This window comes from Larimichthys crocea, chromosome XVI, assembly GCF_000972845.2.
Source record: "Larimichthys crocea isolate SSNF chromosome XVI, L_crocea_2.0, whole genome shotgun sequence".
Taxonomy (NCBI): Eukaryota; Metazoa; Chordata; class Actinopteri; family Sciaenidae; genus Larimichthys; species Larimichthys crocea.
In genome coordinates this window covers 10,127,786-10,145,368 of record NC_040026.1, presented here as the reverse complement: position 1 = coordinate 10,145,368, position 17,583 = coordinate 10,127,786, and the positions used below count along the sequence as shown (strand labels likewise).

The following is a 17,583-nucleotide window of genomic DNA, read 5'->3' as shown; positions in this document are numbered from 1 at the left end:
TAGTAAGAGTTTGTAGGTACTGTAGAGAACAATAAGCGAGACAACAGAGGATCTGGCAAAGGTATCGCTGAGTCCTGGGTATTAATTAACAACATGACAACTTACGGCACATAAATAACCTCTCTTTTATGCTTCAGAGCAGTATAAATCTGACTTGTTTCTCTTTTTAACAATGCTACAAAAAGAACTCATTATACTGAGTGCATGAGCTGCTCCCAAAACACAAATCATATCATTTATTGAGGAGCTTTATCTCTTTACAGTCTACAGAAGGGCTCTATCCTTCCTCAGTGGTGCCAATAGCCTCCTCCTTAAGTGAACAGACTTACCAGATGCTCGCCAGACACCTTACGGATTCCCACCATCCTAACTGCGTCTGGGGGAACAGGCTGGTTATTCAGGGCTGCGTCCATAAAGGAACAGGGGCTGGGAGGAGGGGTCTCATAGTTTTTGGATGCCACAGAATCATGGGTCTCTAGGAGGGACTGTAAGCAAAACAAAGTTACACACACACACTGATGACTGAGGATTTTTCCACATCAGGAACATGCTATACTGCACAAATCAGGTGTTCTTGCTCTAGTCTGTGCAGAGCTTTGTTAGACACTGCATGGACTGAAACACAGTAACCACTGTAGCTGCTCAAAATCAATTTAATCCATGTCAGCACAACATGCATCATTAAGCATGAACATCACTTTGAAAAGTAATCAAAGGTTTAGCCAGAGTGCCTGTTAATCAAAGCGTGCTGTGAGCTGTAAACCTCTCTCAAACCTGGAAGTGCGGCTCCTTCAATATGCGGACCAGTTCATCGGCTGCCTGGCTTCTGTGTGAGAGCGGGCCGAGCTCCTTGAGGATGTCCTGGACCAGCTCCACATTGTTCTCCCTCACCGCCTCGAGCTTGGGTTCCTCAAACTGCTCGTGAGCCTAGGATTTAATGAATAGAAAACCAGTCCAGTCTCTGAGAGGGAATTTATAACATTTAGTTGTAATAGCGCTGCTTCTCAGTGAGCAGTTAATGCACCTTGCTGAGTTATGATGAAAGGTTTTCAGAGTTCTGCCGGACTGTTTGTTTGTTTGATTCAGCAAATACAGAAAAGGGCACGATAACAACTAAAACAGCAACCTGAAGCTAACCCCTACTGAGATTAATCTGAAAGATACAAAAACCATGAAAACTAAGCACAAACATGAGTCAAATCTTGTGCCCTGTGGGGTTTTTTTCAGTGTGTTGCTGTGAAACATCAATATTTCAGGGAGCATTCATTTTTCATTTTCTCCTCCTCTGCTGCCAAGGACACAAGGTTCAGTGGTTATTGGACATGGCTTCCAAACCTCTGATCCAGTGTCAGAGATATGAAATTAACTAATTTATCTTATCTACTGCATTTTGTATCAAATCTAAAAAACAAGTTAAAATCTCTCACAAATACCAAGAACATAAACATAAATATTAATTCATATACAGAAGAGCTACTTGTAACTGCATGCCAGGTCATTCTGTATTTGAAAATTCGACATTCCACAGAGGATTTCTCTGGAGGGACAGACGACGAGTCTGGCAGCCACGTTGCTTGTGAGAGGAAGAACCCCTGCCGAGAGACAGGATATGGTGCGCATGTACACACAAACAGATGCACAGAGAGTCACAAATGCCTGCATGCATAAACACAAATCACGTGCACAGCAAACACACCCGGACTAAAAAACAAACACACATGCAGCTTTTCAGTCCTGTTCAGTGATTCGACAGCAGGACTTCGCTCATTTGCTATTTTGGCAGAATTCTTTAAACCTGATGAAGCGAGTCTGGCCCTCAGACAACATGCCAGCATGGACACTATGTTATATGATTTTTGAGACATGAGCCATGGACATGAGTCACAAAATTTGCTGGCTAAAATAAGCATGTTTTTATACTGTCTTATTATACTGTGCATTTTTCAGTACTTCAACAATTACTCTGCTGAAAATCCACAAAAGATGCTGCTAATCTTCCTTCTCTCCACCTAGACAATTCAGCTATAAAGGCTAATGAGCACTGATGTTCTCCAGGCAAAACAGAAAATTGACAAAGCAGTGTTATAATTGTATTTTGCATCTGTATGAGACATTCCTGAAGGATCTCTGGTTTAGTGAGCTAGCCTCCTCGTCTCCAATGTGAAAATGTAACACAGCTTGCTACTATAGCTACTGTATATTTGATCAATTAATGTTGATCAATAGCAACTGATGAATAGAAAACTGTGACTTCTGAAATAAAAGTATATTCCTCATCTTAAATAAAAAACCTGAATTTAACAGCAATACAGTAAAAGGCACCTGTGCTCCAATACACCGAGGCTGCTACAAGCTTACTTGGACTGTTATGACCAGTGGCTTATCATGCTAGCTGTTACTTTAAACAGATACTGCAGTGTAAATGACATCAGTGAATGAGGTTACTAACTGTATGACAGTTGATGTCATTGCAGGGAATTAGAAAGGCTTGCTTTAATGACACAGTAAATAATGTACAGTACAGATAATTCTCACACCAGCTTTGGCTGTGATCATTCAGTAATATTTCTCATTGGTTTGTTTTTTGTGCATCTTAATTCACGTCAATGTCCCAAACGAAGATTCAGGATTTAAGTGCTACATTAGTGCTTAAGCTTTTATGCATGATTTCCTGTTTACGCACTTTCAGTTAAAACGTCAATAGCTGGTAGGAAACAGGGTGATAATTTACAGGATTGTGCTTGTCATATAATCGCTAAATTGTTTTGCACAAGCTCTTTTGTGGAGCGCCAGGAGTCATTGTTTTTGGAAGCCACGTGGTGTTAATGTACAAAGACCTTGAAGTCTCATTTACAGTCTGACCAAGTGGTAGCTTGGAAATTAAAAGCACAAGGTACATACCTGAAAGTCTAAAAGGAAGTGTGAGCTCATTTACATGTCCTAAATGTCTCAATATTCCTGATTGCTCAGTTAGATACAGAGCCAAGCACTGAGTCAATGCCACAGTCATAGCTGATAATGATCAAGCCCTGCGGAGGCTCTTTTGCATGATGAGAGCTCCTGTTGTCAATATCTGCTCATTGTGGCTCCAATCATCATTCAGATTCATTATAGAAATGCAGGTTGTGCTGATTGCATCATTCTGTAGTGAGTGTGGCGCAATCAGCACAATTCACTGAAGTCACCAGGCCATGCACACATGAGCGAGACCCTATTAAGTGATAGCTTGTTAAAGGTTTATAGATCCATCATGGGGTCAAGAGGAACTATTATCTTGGAAATCCTTTTCACATACTTCAGCGAGGAGTCTACCACCAAGAACCACCAAGATCAAACAACCCCAGTGTCAAGTTTTGACATGCCATTACACACCCACACACACATTTTTTCTGCAGAAGTAATCAATAAGTCTTTAGTGGGGGAAAAAAAAAAATCAAAAACAAAGAGCTAGAGAGAGAAACAGAGATGGAAGCGAGCACGAGAGGCTCTGTTTTCAGAAGTATTGGAGGCTTTTGATGCAGTACTCCCCGCTGCTCCCTGTGGCTAGTTTATCTCTAAATTTCCTGAACACAACTGTCTCTGATTTACTGAACGAGACCACACAGCTTTTTACCTCCGGCTTTGTCTGATTCTGAGAAGTAGCTCAATTGCATCTCCCTGTTCAGAAGAACCTCACAGCCACAAACATCTTCCACTTCAGTTCAAATCAGCTGGCAGTGCTTGTGCAATGCTAGGAGGAAAAATGTGGTAATCCATACTGATGACTGTTGACAGCATTTTAGTACATGATGTGAATCTGCATCTGCACTTTCCCCTTGTGTACGTTTGCAATGTGCAGCAGTATATTTTTTCCTGGTCTTCCACTCTTTTAAAACATCTGTGAAATTGTGCTGTTGTTGAGAAGTAGACAAGGAATACTTTGACACCAGTGTGAGATACAGTACGATGAATCTCTGAAAAGACTGGCTCTTTCAATCTCCCATCACTACAAAAGGCTGTATCCGGAGGAGTGACTTCACTCTCCTCCGTGTAGAAATAGAGAACTAGGCGAGATTGGTTTCATCAAAAGGATTTTGCACAGAGAAATGTATTCGAATACTTGTTTCAAGGCAGAAACTGTAGTTTTGTGGCATTTTTGGGAGTCAGCTGGAGTCTCATCAAGTCTTCAGTGTGAGAAAAACACATGCAGCATGTTTGGTCCTCATTATCTTGAATATCCAACTGAAATAAACATAGTACCAAGGTACACTGACTGCTCATGACACTGCAGAAACTGAAATACTGGGGAAATAGCAGGTGGTGGATGTCACTGCTCATAAAGAAAAAAAAAAGCAGCCATTGCATTTAGTAGGTTAACGCAGTTTTGCATCAAATCTGCTGATGGTTAATTGTAATTGAGTGAAGCAATCTGATACACAAGTGAGTCTAAATTAAAATAACTGAAGCATTTTTAAGTTCAGACTTAAATTGGCTCTGCAAGAGAATACTGAATTTCTAATTGATTGCACACATTATAAACTATAAAATATGGGGAGGCAGTCAAAACGAGTTAAAACAACAAAAGACTTTTTCCAGAAGAAGGGAACACGTCCTTGGAATAACTTCCATCCAGAATGAGCTTTAATCGTCTGGGCAACTACTCAAAAGAAATCTGTACAAATTCAACATGAAATTTGAGCTTTTATCTTGTTCCTCCTTACAGATATACAGACTGTGGACACGGACATTGTATGTAGACAAGTAGAATGGCAACCCTTTTAATCCACCTTGAGTAGACTAAAGGGGCGTTATTGGCGTGTGTATTTGGCTGAATCCTTGTAAGTGAGTCATTTTCATTTGAATTATTACAGAACTAAATAAAGATCCTCGACTAAAGCATTCAAAAAGGCGTAAAACGTAATGGTTGCCATTCTTTCCTGGATCCTCACATGATCACAGAGGCTGCTGCTCCACCTGCACTTGTCAAGATGTCAGACATGTCATCTCCGCTGCTCCCTGATTGCTGCTTCAATCCTTAGAAATATTGTATTACCTTGTTAAAATGACTGACAGTGGAAATGTTAACAGTGCCTCAGAAAGAAAGTTTTTCTGTGTAGTGCAGCTAAATATTGTTATAAGCCAAACACACACCAAAAATACATTTCCAAGTATTTTTTGATTCAAAGTGCTTTCCGATGTTTTCAGTGACCGACCCTCTTTACAGTTGCATATTTAATGTTAGTTCCTATCCCAACACCTTCTTTCAGATACATCACATCACTGAGAAAACAACTTAAAGAATTAGTATTGCCAGATATGAATGCAGTACCAGTAATAGGACTAAACAACAAAGAGCCATTATTTGACTCACGTTTGTGTTTTCATCTGAATTTCTCTGCCTGTGCTGAGTGATTGAAAATAAAATGCCAGACTTCTCTTTTAACTAATTTCCAATTTATGAGAAAACAATGAAGCAAGACCATTAACATGGTGATGTGATCGCACTTGATGAATTTAAGCCGTCTTTTCAGGATAATTATTGCAAGCTGAAATTAAATTTTTTAATGTAATAATGTGAATATTAAATGTCCATTTTGCAACAACATTTCAATAAATCTTCTCATAACGCATGCAAATCTCTGTGTAAACATAATCATTTTGTTATGTGTTATATGCAGGAAACAGATTACAGTTTCCAAATGATGATACTGAAACTTTAATGTTAAGGGAAGTGTGTAAAATGCAGTGAGAAGCATAGACATTTAACATTTATGTATTCAAATTGTAAATTAGCATGCATAAAATAACCATAATTTTGTAGATTCGCTGACACCAACCTAACATAACTAGCCTGTGCTCTGGGGATGTAACTGTGATTTGGTTACGTTCACGTTGAAGTCCCTTCTTACTGACTTATTTGTGTGTCCATCTCTGGATATAGTCAAATTTAAAGCGTGCATGTCACACACACACATACACAACACTTCTCATACATTTAATATTGTACAATATAAAGTTCCTCTCACCACTGGGCTCTCCATGATGCCTTTGAGAAAAATGAGGTCCAGGTCATTGGCAGTTGTGGAGCTTGTGCTGTCACTCAGTGTGTCCAGGGCCTGATGCATGGCTACACAAACAGACACACACACACACACAGAAAAAAAAAAGTTTTATAAAGTTTATTTCCCTCCACTCCCCTCCATATAGTTACCCATGGGAAATAGACTGAAGAAAGAGAAAGAGTAAGGGAGAGAGAGAGAGAGAGAGAGAGAGAGAGAGAGAGAGAGAGAGAAAGATAGAGCATATTTACAGTGGTTCACACTACATGGCTGAACGCTAGGAAGGTGGAGCAAAACTAAGCGGGAAAGGGAGTAGGAAGGGAGACGCAAGCTGTCTCACATCCTTTCCCAAGCAATTTCTCTTCTGTCAGTCACCCTCCTCTTAGTTCTGTGACAGTATTTTTTCCCAGAACTCCCAACTCCCTTTCCCTCCTACACACATGTTCATACACTCTCTCTCTCTCACACACACACACACACACACACACAAGGAACAAAGTTGCTGAGAGAATATAAACATTTTTAACAGTTTGCACAATATTTTTTGTAGTCATCAACTTCAGTACATAGTTTGAGAGGCTGAAATGGTATGAGATCATTTTTTCTTGTTCAAGGTGCTCCCTTGATGATAAGACCATAAAAGGAAATACACACACACACAAACACACACACAGCCTTATCTCAAAGATGTAAAATCCAACTGCTAAACCACAGACGTCACTCAATAAGATGACCAATCAATCAGCAGACGCAAGGTGACGTCAACAGTTTGATGAAGGTCGGGGAAGGTCTAGCTTCAAAGCGTCTCTGCTGACTTGGAGTGTGATGCATTAAGGTACCAAACACACTTACATCACCTACCAGCGGGCATTAATCACTGGAGACAAGTCTGTCAGAAGAGTGGGCATTTTTATTCACAGGGAACATTTGCCTGCTGTAATTCACTCAACAGACACAGACGCTTTTGTTTTCCAAAGCTAAAAATACAACACTGGCTATTCATTTTCACAGAGCAGGCAGATTGATGGTCCATCACAGATCCTGCACGACCCACTTCATAGGTCTCATGGCCTAATAAGGGCATAATAAAGCATTAAGGAGGTGATTAGCCCAATTAGATGGCTGCTAATTAGTTTTGTGATAGAAGACGGTGTCCCCATTGCTTTCAATGGACTAATTCTATGCATGTTTTAAACATGTAGCGCCTTTGCAAAGGAAAGTGACAGGATGAAGTATACTCCGGACACCCAGTATGCATAATATGCATAATGCAATCTGCAACAAGGGGCGATACACAGCTGTAAATTGATAGTATGACTGACAAACACTAGTTTTTTTGTAATTGGCAATAATGTTAAGTGAACTGATACCCGTTAGTGGTGCATGCTAAGTATTTATTCTATGGATGTATGAAACAGCTTATTCCAATATGAAAAGCATTTCATTTCATTTCTATTAAGCTGAGTTATAGGAGCCAGCTATCAAGCTAGCATATTTAAAGATCCCAGTCCCATGTGCATGATTACAGGAAAAATGAGATTGATGGTCAGGTCCGGGTACTTTGATACAGATAGTTATGCATTTAAAGTGACTAATGGCACAAAAGCCAATAAAAACCAAGAGTCTACAGCCATTCTAGGGGGTTCTGTGAGGATATTACTTAGGCACAGCAGTGCTTTGAGCTAAACGCTAACATGGCAACATGCTTACAATTATACCATGCTGATGTTTACAAGGTATATTGTTTACCACATACAACATCTATGCTTAGCATGCTGGCATTAACACTAAACAAAAAGTACAGCTAAAGCAGAGGAGAAGTATTTGTACATAAACGTGATGAAGGTGCGACAGGAAAAGATAAAGATTCATCAAAGTAATAAGCAGTTTGAACCAAGTTTCATGAAAATCCATGACAATTGTAAAGACGTGTGTGAACAACTGTAAAAGACGCATGACTAAAAACTAGAAATGTCAACCCGTGGGTGGCCAAAGAAGAAAACTCAATCACCAGTCAGTATCCTCCAGGGACCATGACTGTCTGTATCATAGTCTATAGTCTGTACAAAATTTTATAGCAATCTACCCAACAGTTGTTAAGATATACCAAGCCATTCCATTAGCGTTACTAAAAACCAATTAACTGACATCACACAGTAAATAAAAGTTTTCAGCGAGCCACAGAATATCACTTTTTCTTGTGAAACGAGAGATCTATTTGTTTTTATGTAAAAGTAAAAAGAAAACACAAGTCAGGGAAGTAAAACTGATAAAAAAATGTGTTCACTGATGCTAAACATTTAAGGTATGTCAAGAAACTGGAAGATGATTTATGCTTCTATTGCTCAGCAGAGCACAGTGGGAGCAATGAGGTAATAGATATTTTGAGAATGAACAGAAAACTAGTTCTTCTTCTGTGGTGTTTTGGAAGTATTCAGACACATAAACACTTACTGTATGTTATTAAGATGAGAAGCTACACTCTTCTTTGCTTTCACTAAGGAGAAAAGCCTAAAAGAGAGAAAGCCATAAAGGCCAGAGGAAGACGACCTTGATGATTACTCTGTCCTTCCGCCCTCTCTCTGAATAATTTGATAAGTTAATTAAATACATAATTACACATGTCTTCCGCAGTGAAGTCTTGTTTTTCTTCTATTTTACTGAACAGAAGCTCTGCTCCAGCAGGAGAGTTGCCAGATTCGCGCCTGGCACCGAATATCAGACCAGCAGGCTCGGCTTACAGGTCCTGCATAATTCTCTTTAATCACCGCAACTGTACGGCAGTGTTGTTGCCACATCGGCACTTTTCCCAATGTTAGCCTGACTCTGCTTTGCCGAGATGTGTGTGGAGTTTTTTTTGTTTTTTTTTTTACTTTTTCTCATTGTTTCACTACTTTTCACAGTTTTGAGTTTGAGTTTTGAATTTTAAGTTCTTATATCCATATGTAATTAGAACAGCTTGGACAATGCATAGAAATCACAAGGTGTGAAAGGAGAGTAATAATAGAGAATAATAGCCATTTTCTTAGCGCTGAGAATGTTTGGGCTTGTTCTATTATTCATACGAATTATTAAAAATCCAACTTGTCCTCCTTCTTGTATCTGGCTCCTCTTCTTCTCTCTACACACATAGATAAATTAGGGTTGCTTCATTCATTTTCACTGGCAGAAATGAAGCAAAGACAACAGAGGACAACAGAGGCCGTGCAGATCAGAAAAGTTTACACAGGAGAAGGTCTTAATGTCAGACTAAGATACAGAAGTATTCATTCTTTCTTGTAAAGGACAGCTTCCATCTGTTAAATATGGTCCCAGAAATGTAAGTCTCCATTAAAAATGATCCTATGTACACTTCGGGTTTGTGCAGTGTCTTTATCGAAGTTAGAACAGTGGCAGAATTTATTTTCTATTTAAACTGTAACTTTCTTTTGAAAAATAATTTTCTCTTTAGCATTCAGGTGGAGTATTTTATCTTGTGTACCGCTCTGTCAAAGCCATCCTCCCTTGCATAAACTTCATATAAAACTGCACAGCCAGGACCGAACTGCATTTCTTTTTATGATTAACCGTATTGATCTTTCTTCTGCTCATGTCTCATATCAGCTTCAAAGTTGTACTTAGACATTTACTTAATAATGTACTTTTTCCCTCCATACTCTGAGCCTTCACAGGTGAGAACTCAGGCGAAAGTCATTTTCCGCTTCAGTGACCTTAGCTACACACAGTAACTTGATACCATTAGAAAACTCCATTTAGCAGGTGAAGGCTTAAGAGTACATAAATGGGCCTCGGGTGCAAAGACAGGCTAACCCAGGTTACATGTGCGTCATGTACTCTACAGGACTCGCTCTTCCAGGGAAATGTTAAAAATTGTAAAGCTCTTTTCATGCTTCAGTAGATCTTGTTCTTACACGATTTCATTACTGTGCATCTACTACATTTAGGTGGGAAACTCCTGAAAGGAGTCCCAGTACAGTATATAAATAATTCTGTCAAAAATCAAAATTTCCCAAGAGACTCAGGTGGTGCATACAAAATTTAGCAGCTTAGCAACTAGAGAAAAAAGCTGTAATTTAAGTGATTTATTTAGCTTCACTATGGCTTTAGAAAAAAGGTAAAATGCTACTTTGTCTGTAATGTGTCCTTAAGTTAATACAAAGTACAATAATAATACACTCCGGTGGCCTCCTACATCACCTCTTAGCAATGATTACCAGAATAACAGCTTCCTTGCCATGGTGACAGCACAGAGCACATGTAATCACAAGGAAGCCAAATTAAAGGTAAAGGCTTTTGTCTCTTAAAAACCAGGCGTGACTTCACCTCAGAGAAGAGTTGCAATTAAACTCAATGTCATGTAGGCAGACAAACAATCTGGGCTGTTATTGTTGTTGTGGTTAAAGTACAGCGGGGGGAACATGAACCTCTTAGCCGGCACTTAGTGAAGGTTGCTCTGTTGCTAAGGAGCAGTGGTTAGGGAAACAGAAAGGAGGATGCAGAAGGGAGCAGAGGGAGGGGGAAGCATGGAGGAAGAGATGTGGGACATGCAATTGTGTTTGTGTTTCTCTGTGCTGATTCCTCTGAGGATCTTAAACACGGAGGAGTGTGCAGCTGAATATTTCCAGTGTAATAGGGCAATAAAAACAGCAGCCTTCTCAAATTTGTTGAGATAAACAAAAACCTGCAAATACAGTAAATGCTCTTCCTAGAAGAACCATGGTATTTTAAAGAAGAATTTACAATTACATATCAACAAACCATGAACGAGCAGCATAGTTGTCTGTTTTCACCAACTCCTGAGGGACTCTTTAGCAGCTAGTTGCTAATGGTGTCTATCTGTCATGTTGCTGAGCAGGTAGTGTACTACAGTGGCCTCCAAAATTCCTGCAGCAGCTGAAAATGATACTATGAGACGGTAATAGTGAACCAAAACAATAAAGATGAGAAGGAAAGCTTTCTAGGTCCAGGGTTCAGGTTATAATTATCTGTAGTTTCAACACTATGAGTGACCATTTTCAAACTGTCATTTGATACATTTATTACAATATTGATTATAGCTTTCCTTTCTAATTTATTATAACATAATTCTATTTTGATGTGTGTAACTGGTGTCATGTTGTTATGAGACAATAAATTGAGTGGACAGTAGCTCTGAAAATGTATCTCTTTATGTCTCTAAAGACCTTTTCTACCATGGTGGAACATTAAGTTGTTTTTTCAGCCAGGACTGAATTGCTACATTGTCAATTTCAAACCTGGACCTTTTAATAATCAAACGTATCCTTTTATATTAGACCTTTTTTTTATTCTTATCATATACATTCTTTAAATAAAAACAAATTCTGAATAATTAGATGAGAAGTAAACATCTGAAGGAGGAAGACACCAGAGCGGCATGTATTTTATTGAAACAGTGTCGGTAAACTTGATTAGCTCAACCATTTTCATCACAAACAAAATGGTTGTTTTAGAGGTCCTACATTAGAAAGCTTCTCACAAAACGACAAGGAACACTATATTGACCTAATACCAAATCTGTGTTATCATGATTCTACTACAAAACATATTTCAGCCTGGAAAATGTGCTTAAAATTCATTGTACACTCTGAATTACACTGAAGGGACATGGAAAGTCAGTTGCGGCAAAGACCTGGTGGTGATTAATCAGGGTATTGTCAATGGATAGGGTCAATGTTAAGCTTTTCAGCATGCAGTGTGACTTGTCCTGTGAAAATACGGACAGATTTCTGGGCAGCTTTCTCCTCAAAAACTCATTGTTATTCTCATTGTTTCCTGAACACGCTGCTGGAAGTACTGCAGCCTTATTTCTATGTCCCTCTGTTAAAATGACAGAAGATCATGTTGCTGACGACAACAAAACTATGTCAAATTGCCAAAGTCACCTCTATATAATAAAATACTCTTGGGTCTCGACAGACATTATTAAATACTTTAAGGTTGCTCTCAGATTTGATTCTGCTCCCTGCTCTCCAGCAAAATATAATTACTATCACTCCCCCAGGTAGCAAAAGATGAATGTCTAAGACAGTGGTGGAGAATGATATTGGATCAGAGTATATTCCATTGTGTGTACCAGAACAGATTCATCATTTATGACTGAAGTATGGGATTAATTGGTGCTTACGGTACATGATTCATTTTTTTCCACCTTGACATCTTTGCAAACTGCAATCAGTCTGTCTCAGTGTTCTCTTCTCCTATTCAGACAGCACACAGAATCCAACTATTACAGCTAAAGAACGCTGCAGGTTTATGTCTGCACATTTAATTAAGTCAACATCCTCCTGGTGGAGCGTCACTGACAAGCTGCCTCATCATGACTAGTTCAGAGAACGTTGTGTGAAGCATGTGTGGGCATATCCATTGTGTAATATACTTGTGTGGTCAATATGTGTGTATGTGCAACTTGAACGGGCTTGCCTTCAAATAAATAGATTTCCTCATTTCCCAGCATAATTAGCAATCAGCAGGAAATTACGTTATTTATTTACCGTGCAAGTGCTTTTGTAGACAGTTTACAGTCACTCACCCCAAATGTTGGGAATTATGTGAGGTTAACAAACTCTGTGCACTACGCCATTAGAGTACCTTACTTGTATATTACATTCAAAAACAGACCAATTCTATAAAGTTTGGGAACCCTATTAAACTATGTAGAGCCTGGTGTCTCTAATATCATGCTGCAGGGATTTTATTGACTGCTCATACCGCACATTATTACTGTAACCCCGGATATTATTTATATGGATTTGAGCTGGTATTGTGTTTTTGATTTGTTTGTTTTGCTTTTTATTTCTGTGAACCATATCATGTAACCATCCTGTACTTGTAAAAAGTAAAAGATTTATAAAAAATATTGTAAAAAAACAAACAAACGATCGAACTCAATCGAACTCTCTGCACTGATCATGATCAACATTTCAAGCAACGTTGGCAGTCTTAGTGCAGATAAGTCTGTGAGCTCATGTTTCATTTGCTCTGGAAGACACGCTTGGTCATCCTTCCAGTCGAACAGAATTCCACCAGCCTTCTACTAGCATCACACAGTTTATTCAAGATGGGGTGGGTTTTATATGATGATTGACTGAGATGGGTCACCAGTCAAGATTTGAAAAGTCACTCTTCTTGCTCTGATTGGTTGATGTGAGTCTGCAGGTCCATCTAGTGCAATGCACCAGTCTCATGAAACTCAAATCAGGCTGGGCAGTGCTGGTCAAATATGAATGAAAAGATTCTGTTGCTTTCAAATGTTTTCGGAAACACATTTTTAGAGTATTGTTTAGCTGCAATTTGCCCAACATGCGCGTGTTGTTTCATGTTACGTCACAGGTTTCGTGCTCCGATTGGTTGTAGGTGCATCGCATTCAGAGGCACTTTTGACTGTGCCTGCTAATAATATCTCCTGGGAGATCGAAAATGAACTAAGAGGTTCCAGACTAATTTGCATTTGTGAAAGTCTGTGAATGTCTGGCAATGCCAGGCAAGGAAAAAACAGAAAACGCTATTAAACGTTAACTAAAACTGTTATCCTGACTCTCATTTAAATTGCTGGTTTGTTACAGAATAAATAAAAACATATGTATACCCCCTTTAAAAGTACCCAAATTGTATTTGGTGAAAAACTGTCCACTGTGTGATTTGTTAACACTTCTGTAGTTCTTTCACCAAGTGGGACTGACGTGAACATTTTTTCCTGTTTCGACTTGTTGCTTGTAATTACGGTCAATGGCGTGAACACAGCGTAAGAATGATGAAGGTCACTTTACCGCCCTAATAGGTTCAATAAAGCTAACAAGAGTGTGAGAGTGAGAGGATGCAATCAACCACAGTGTGTACACGCCCACAGTCATTAGAGGACATCTCATCAGCAATCAAAATAATTGAAATCATTGAAAACACCAGCATGTTCGGGGCATTTGACTTATGCAAGATACCCTACATGCACTGCTGATCATCTGCAGATTCTAATGTAGCATTCATCACTATATTGTAAAAGTATGTTGTCAGGTTAATGGTGATCCTAATGTATCCTCATTAGTCTACTATTCACTTGAGTTTTGTATGTTCACGTGTTCTAACCATTGCAAAAATGTGTCTGTCCTATGACATGTGCATGATAATATTTGAAGAGGAAACACTGTAATCCTGACCCCCTCTCTATCTTGGGCAGCCAATCAGCAGAAACAAGGGACTTTAAAGCTGCCATTTAAGCCACCACATCGCCATGGTGATGCTTGTTCCAAGCTGGCACGACACAAGTGTGAGCAGGATCGCCTTATTAGCTGGCTGAAGGTCACCACTGGAGACAACACTTGTGATATTTGTTGACATTTTGCGAATGGACAGCATCTCCCATTACACCTCACCCTGCTGGCTGCAGAGAGTCTGTGTGAGGGACCGTTTTATGCGTACGTTTCGGGGGGAAACTAACAGAAAAAAAATCATCGACTGAACACTTGGAAGCAAACATTTTGACTTTGACCGTACATCTGTTTTCCCTGAGGCAGTTACTGAAAGAGCTAACAGAGATCATCAGGGTGTGATACGGATGAAATAATTGCCAGTGTCACTACATTATCGAATACCCTCAGCCAGAACAGAATTAAATTGTCCCATTCTCTTGAAACCCTACGATTATTTTTGACAGCCTAATCCTTCCGACGCACTGTTCTCAGTGATCCATCATCTGTGTTTGAATACTGCTTCATTAGTCCAGTAGGCACACAGAATATTCCGCTGATACTGCGAGCGATCTGTGTGTTATACAGCGTATGTGTGGAGTGTGTGTGTGTGTGTGTGTGTATGTGTGTAGAGGGAGTGAAAGTGAGGGAGCCACGAGTATTTGAAGGTTGTGAGTCTGACACTTTCAGGCATGCTGTCTCTGATCAGAACACAGTTGCATATGAATGACCCCCTACTGACTCACCATGAATGTACAATGCACTAGAGGTCTCTCTTTATCTTTATCCCTCTAGCTCTGTCTCTCTCTCTCTCACACACACACACACACACTGTTCTCACATGCACTCTGAACTGATAGACAGGATGTGAATGCTTTGACAGAAAATGTGATTCATTATGGCTGTCACTGCTGTCTTGTCAAGCTCCATTACTGAGCAGAGGATATCTTGCAACACGGTATACTGTGTGACACGCGATAGACTTGGCAATGATGTAATGATGCTTCTAGCCTTGACTAATTTAACAAGGCAACATCAAATTGGGAAGCAAATTACAGTTCATAAATAGGTATGGACACACACTCAGAACATATTACTGTGTAGTATGAACTCCCATGTAATATTAATAAACTGCATCAATTATGAATAGGATGTATGGTCCCACTTCATGCTGTGTGAGCAAACATTCCTTGTGCATTATCATTCCAACAACAAATACATACTTGCTTCAATGCAGACTGTTCCTCTTGCAATCACTTCTTATCTTTTTAGTCTCTTTACTTATCTCAAAGTGCATTCCTCCGTCTCTCACTCTCTGCTGCTCTCGCTTTACAATAAAGCTTCTCACTCTAAGTTAAATAAAAGAAAATGTGTTATATTTGCACTGTGCTTTGCTGTCTGTTTTCTTTTCTCCCTCCCTGTCTTTGTAGTGTGCTGCCTCGGATTCCTGTACATCACATGCTGCCCTGGGTTCTAATCTGTCTCTGCTCATCTTCATCACACTCTGGAGGTTTGAACCAGCGCATCAGGAGCAGGTGCAATGCGAATTTAAAACACACCGACTAGTCCTCAAGCGCCAATATGTACATAAGCATACTATCGCCTGCTGAGTTGCATTTGGGCTACCTTAGATCTTGGCTTCCCCTCAGTTTCGATCCAGTTTATCTTCCCTAACCTGTGACAAAACACATGGCGGGAGAACTAAACCATCCTGCATCCCTCACAAACACACAAACAGCAGGTAAGGATGTGTTCTTACCTTCTCCCCCCAGCTTGATTTCCAGGCCCTCCAGGGAGTTAGCCGAGTCCCCCTCCTCCAGGGACAGCCTTCCAAACACGGTGCCAGCCATGGTGAACAACACCTCTCTCCACAATGCACACACTAACAGTAACACACCCAATACTGTATCTGAGAGATCTCCTCTCTCTGTCTTCCTCTCTCTCCTTATCTGTCCCTGATTCGCTCCTCTTTCTGCCAAAACAGCTCCTTGCTCTTTCCTCCCTCTTCACCTGCTCTTGATGTGAATGTGTATGAGCTATGCCTGGCTGAGCGTCTTCCCCTTCGCATGAATGGATGGAAACGAGAGAGTGTGTGTGCATGAGCAAAGGAAGGGGTGGGGTGGGGGGAGAAAGAGGGAGGGAATGATGTTTTCTCTAGGAGGATGGAGAAAAGGAGGCAGGACTATTTTTCCCTCAAGGTTTCCCAGTGGGGGTTAAACGGGGGAAAGAGCAGCAGGAGCTTGGCTTGTAGGAAGGAGGATCGGTAAAGGAGGCGGTGTGTGGAGAGATAACACATATATAAGTGATGACCCTCCATTACTAACATGTCAGGTACAAACACAGCCAGGGTTGTAGATGCGCTGGAAGTAATTGGTGCTTATTGAGAAATACATACTTGTGCTTTCTCCTCATGAATCCAGCAAATTTATATCTGAGTTCCTTCTCTGACAGGAGGTGAAAAATATCTGAATATCTGAATAATAAAAATAAAACTGACCCTTCTCTAACCCTGCTGTGCAGAAAATAGCCTTGCTGAGAATGCTGCTTTTTAAAATTAAAAACATGACATGAATTGGTTTGGAGAAAGAATTTACCGTGTGTTACTAAAAACGCCAGTCATCCAGATTCAGCCCTCGGCTAGTGTACAAATCAAGACTGACTGACAGCCCATTGCAAAAAAGCAGAAACTCCACATGCATTTTAACTCTCTGTGCAACCGCTTTTCTCCCTCTATCTGCCAGCTGACTGCTGCAATTTATTACCATAAAATGCTATAAAGCTTTGAGTTCTAGATTTGCTCTAGAGACTCTTAATTTCCCAAACATCTGGCTGTGGCTTTTCAATCTTTCATATGTCAGGATCAAGTGCCCTCAGCACTGAGTGAAGACAAAATGTATGGAAGCAAGCATGGCTATCTGCCAGTTTAGAGTTTAATGTGGGCACCTTTTTTGGCTCTCAAACTAGGAAATATAATTCTTCTGCTGTCACTGTGCTACATTTTCAACTCCGACATCAATGCCAAGGCATACATCTAAAAATTCACTTTGATACAAAGCCAAAAAAAGAGACCATCAATGTGACACAAAATTTGACTAAGATTCCAGCGATTCTGTGGAAAGTTTTGCACAAGTGTACAATACTTTTGTTATTTTAGGAAAACATAGTCATATTTTGATCAGTTGGATCAGTTTATTAACCAGCTTAGACTGCCTGGGGTACAGCCCAAGGCATGGTGCACTGTTTGGAGCGGTTTTTGCAGATACTGCACTGACTCCTGCTGTCTGTTGTCAAGTGCCAGACTGAATGTCTTTACAAAATCTTTACTTTAAAATGAATCTTTCACA

General features: G+C 39.9%; 1 protein-coding gene across 2 annotated transcripts in view; it reads right to left on the bottom strand.

The window, feature by feature from the left end:
- mpp2b (MAGUK p55 scaffold protein 2b) overlaps positions 1-17,583 on the bottom strand; it is a 36,463-nt gene that overhangs the window by 7,881 nt on the left and 10,999 nt on the right. The window contains exons 1-4 of one of the 2 annotated variants that reach the window (XM_010736295.3): positions 15,999-16,321; positions 6,006-6,106; positions 775-927; positions 330-485 (exon numbers count right to left, since the gene is read on the bottom strand). In XM_010736295.3, coding sequence (XP_010734597.2) covers positions 330-485; positions 775-927; positions 6,006-6,106; positions 15,999-16,089 — 501 coding nt within the window. In that variant the 5' untranslated portion in view covers positions 16,090-16,321. Of the gene's footprint in view, positions 1-329; positions 486-774; positions 928-6,005; positions 6,107-15,998; positions 16,322-17,583 lie in introns of those variants that run through there. The other variant, XM_010736294.3, reaches the window with a different exon arrangement.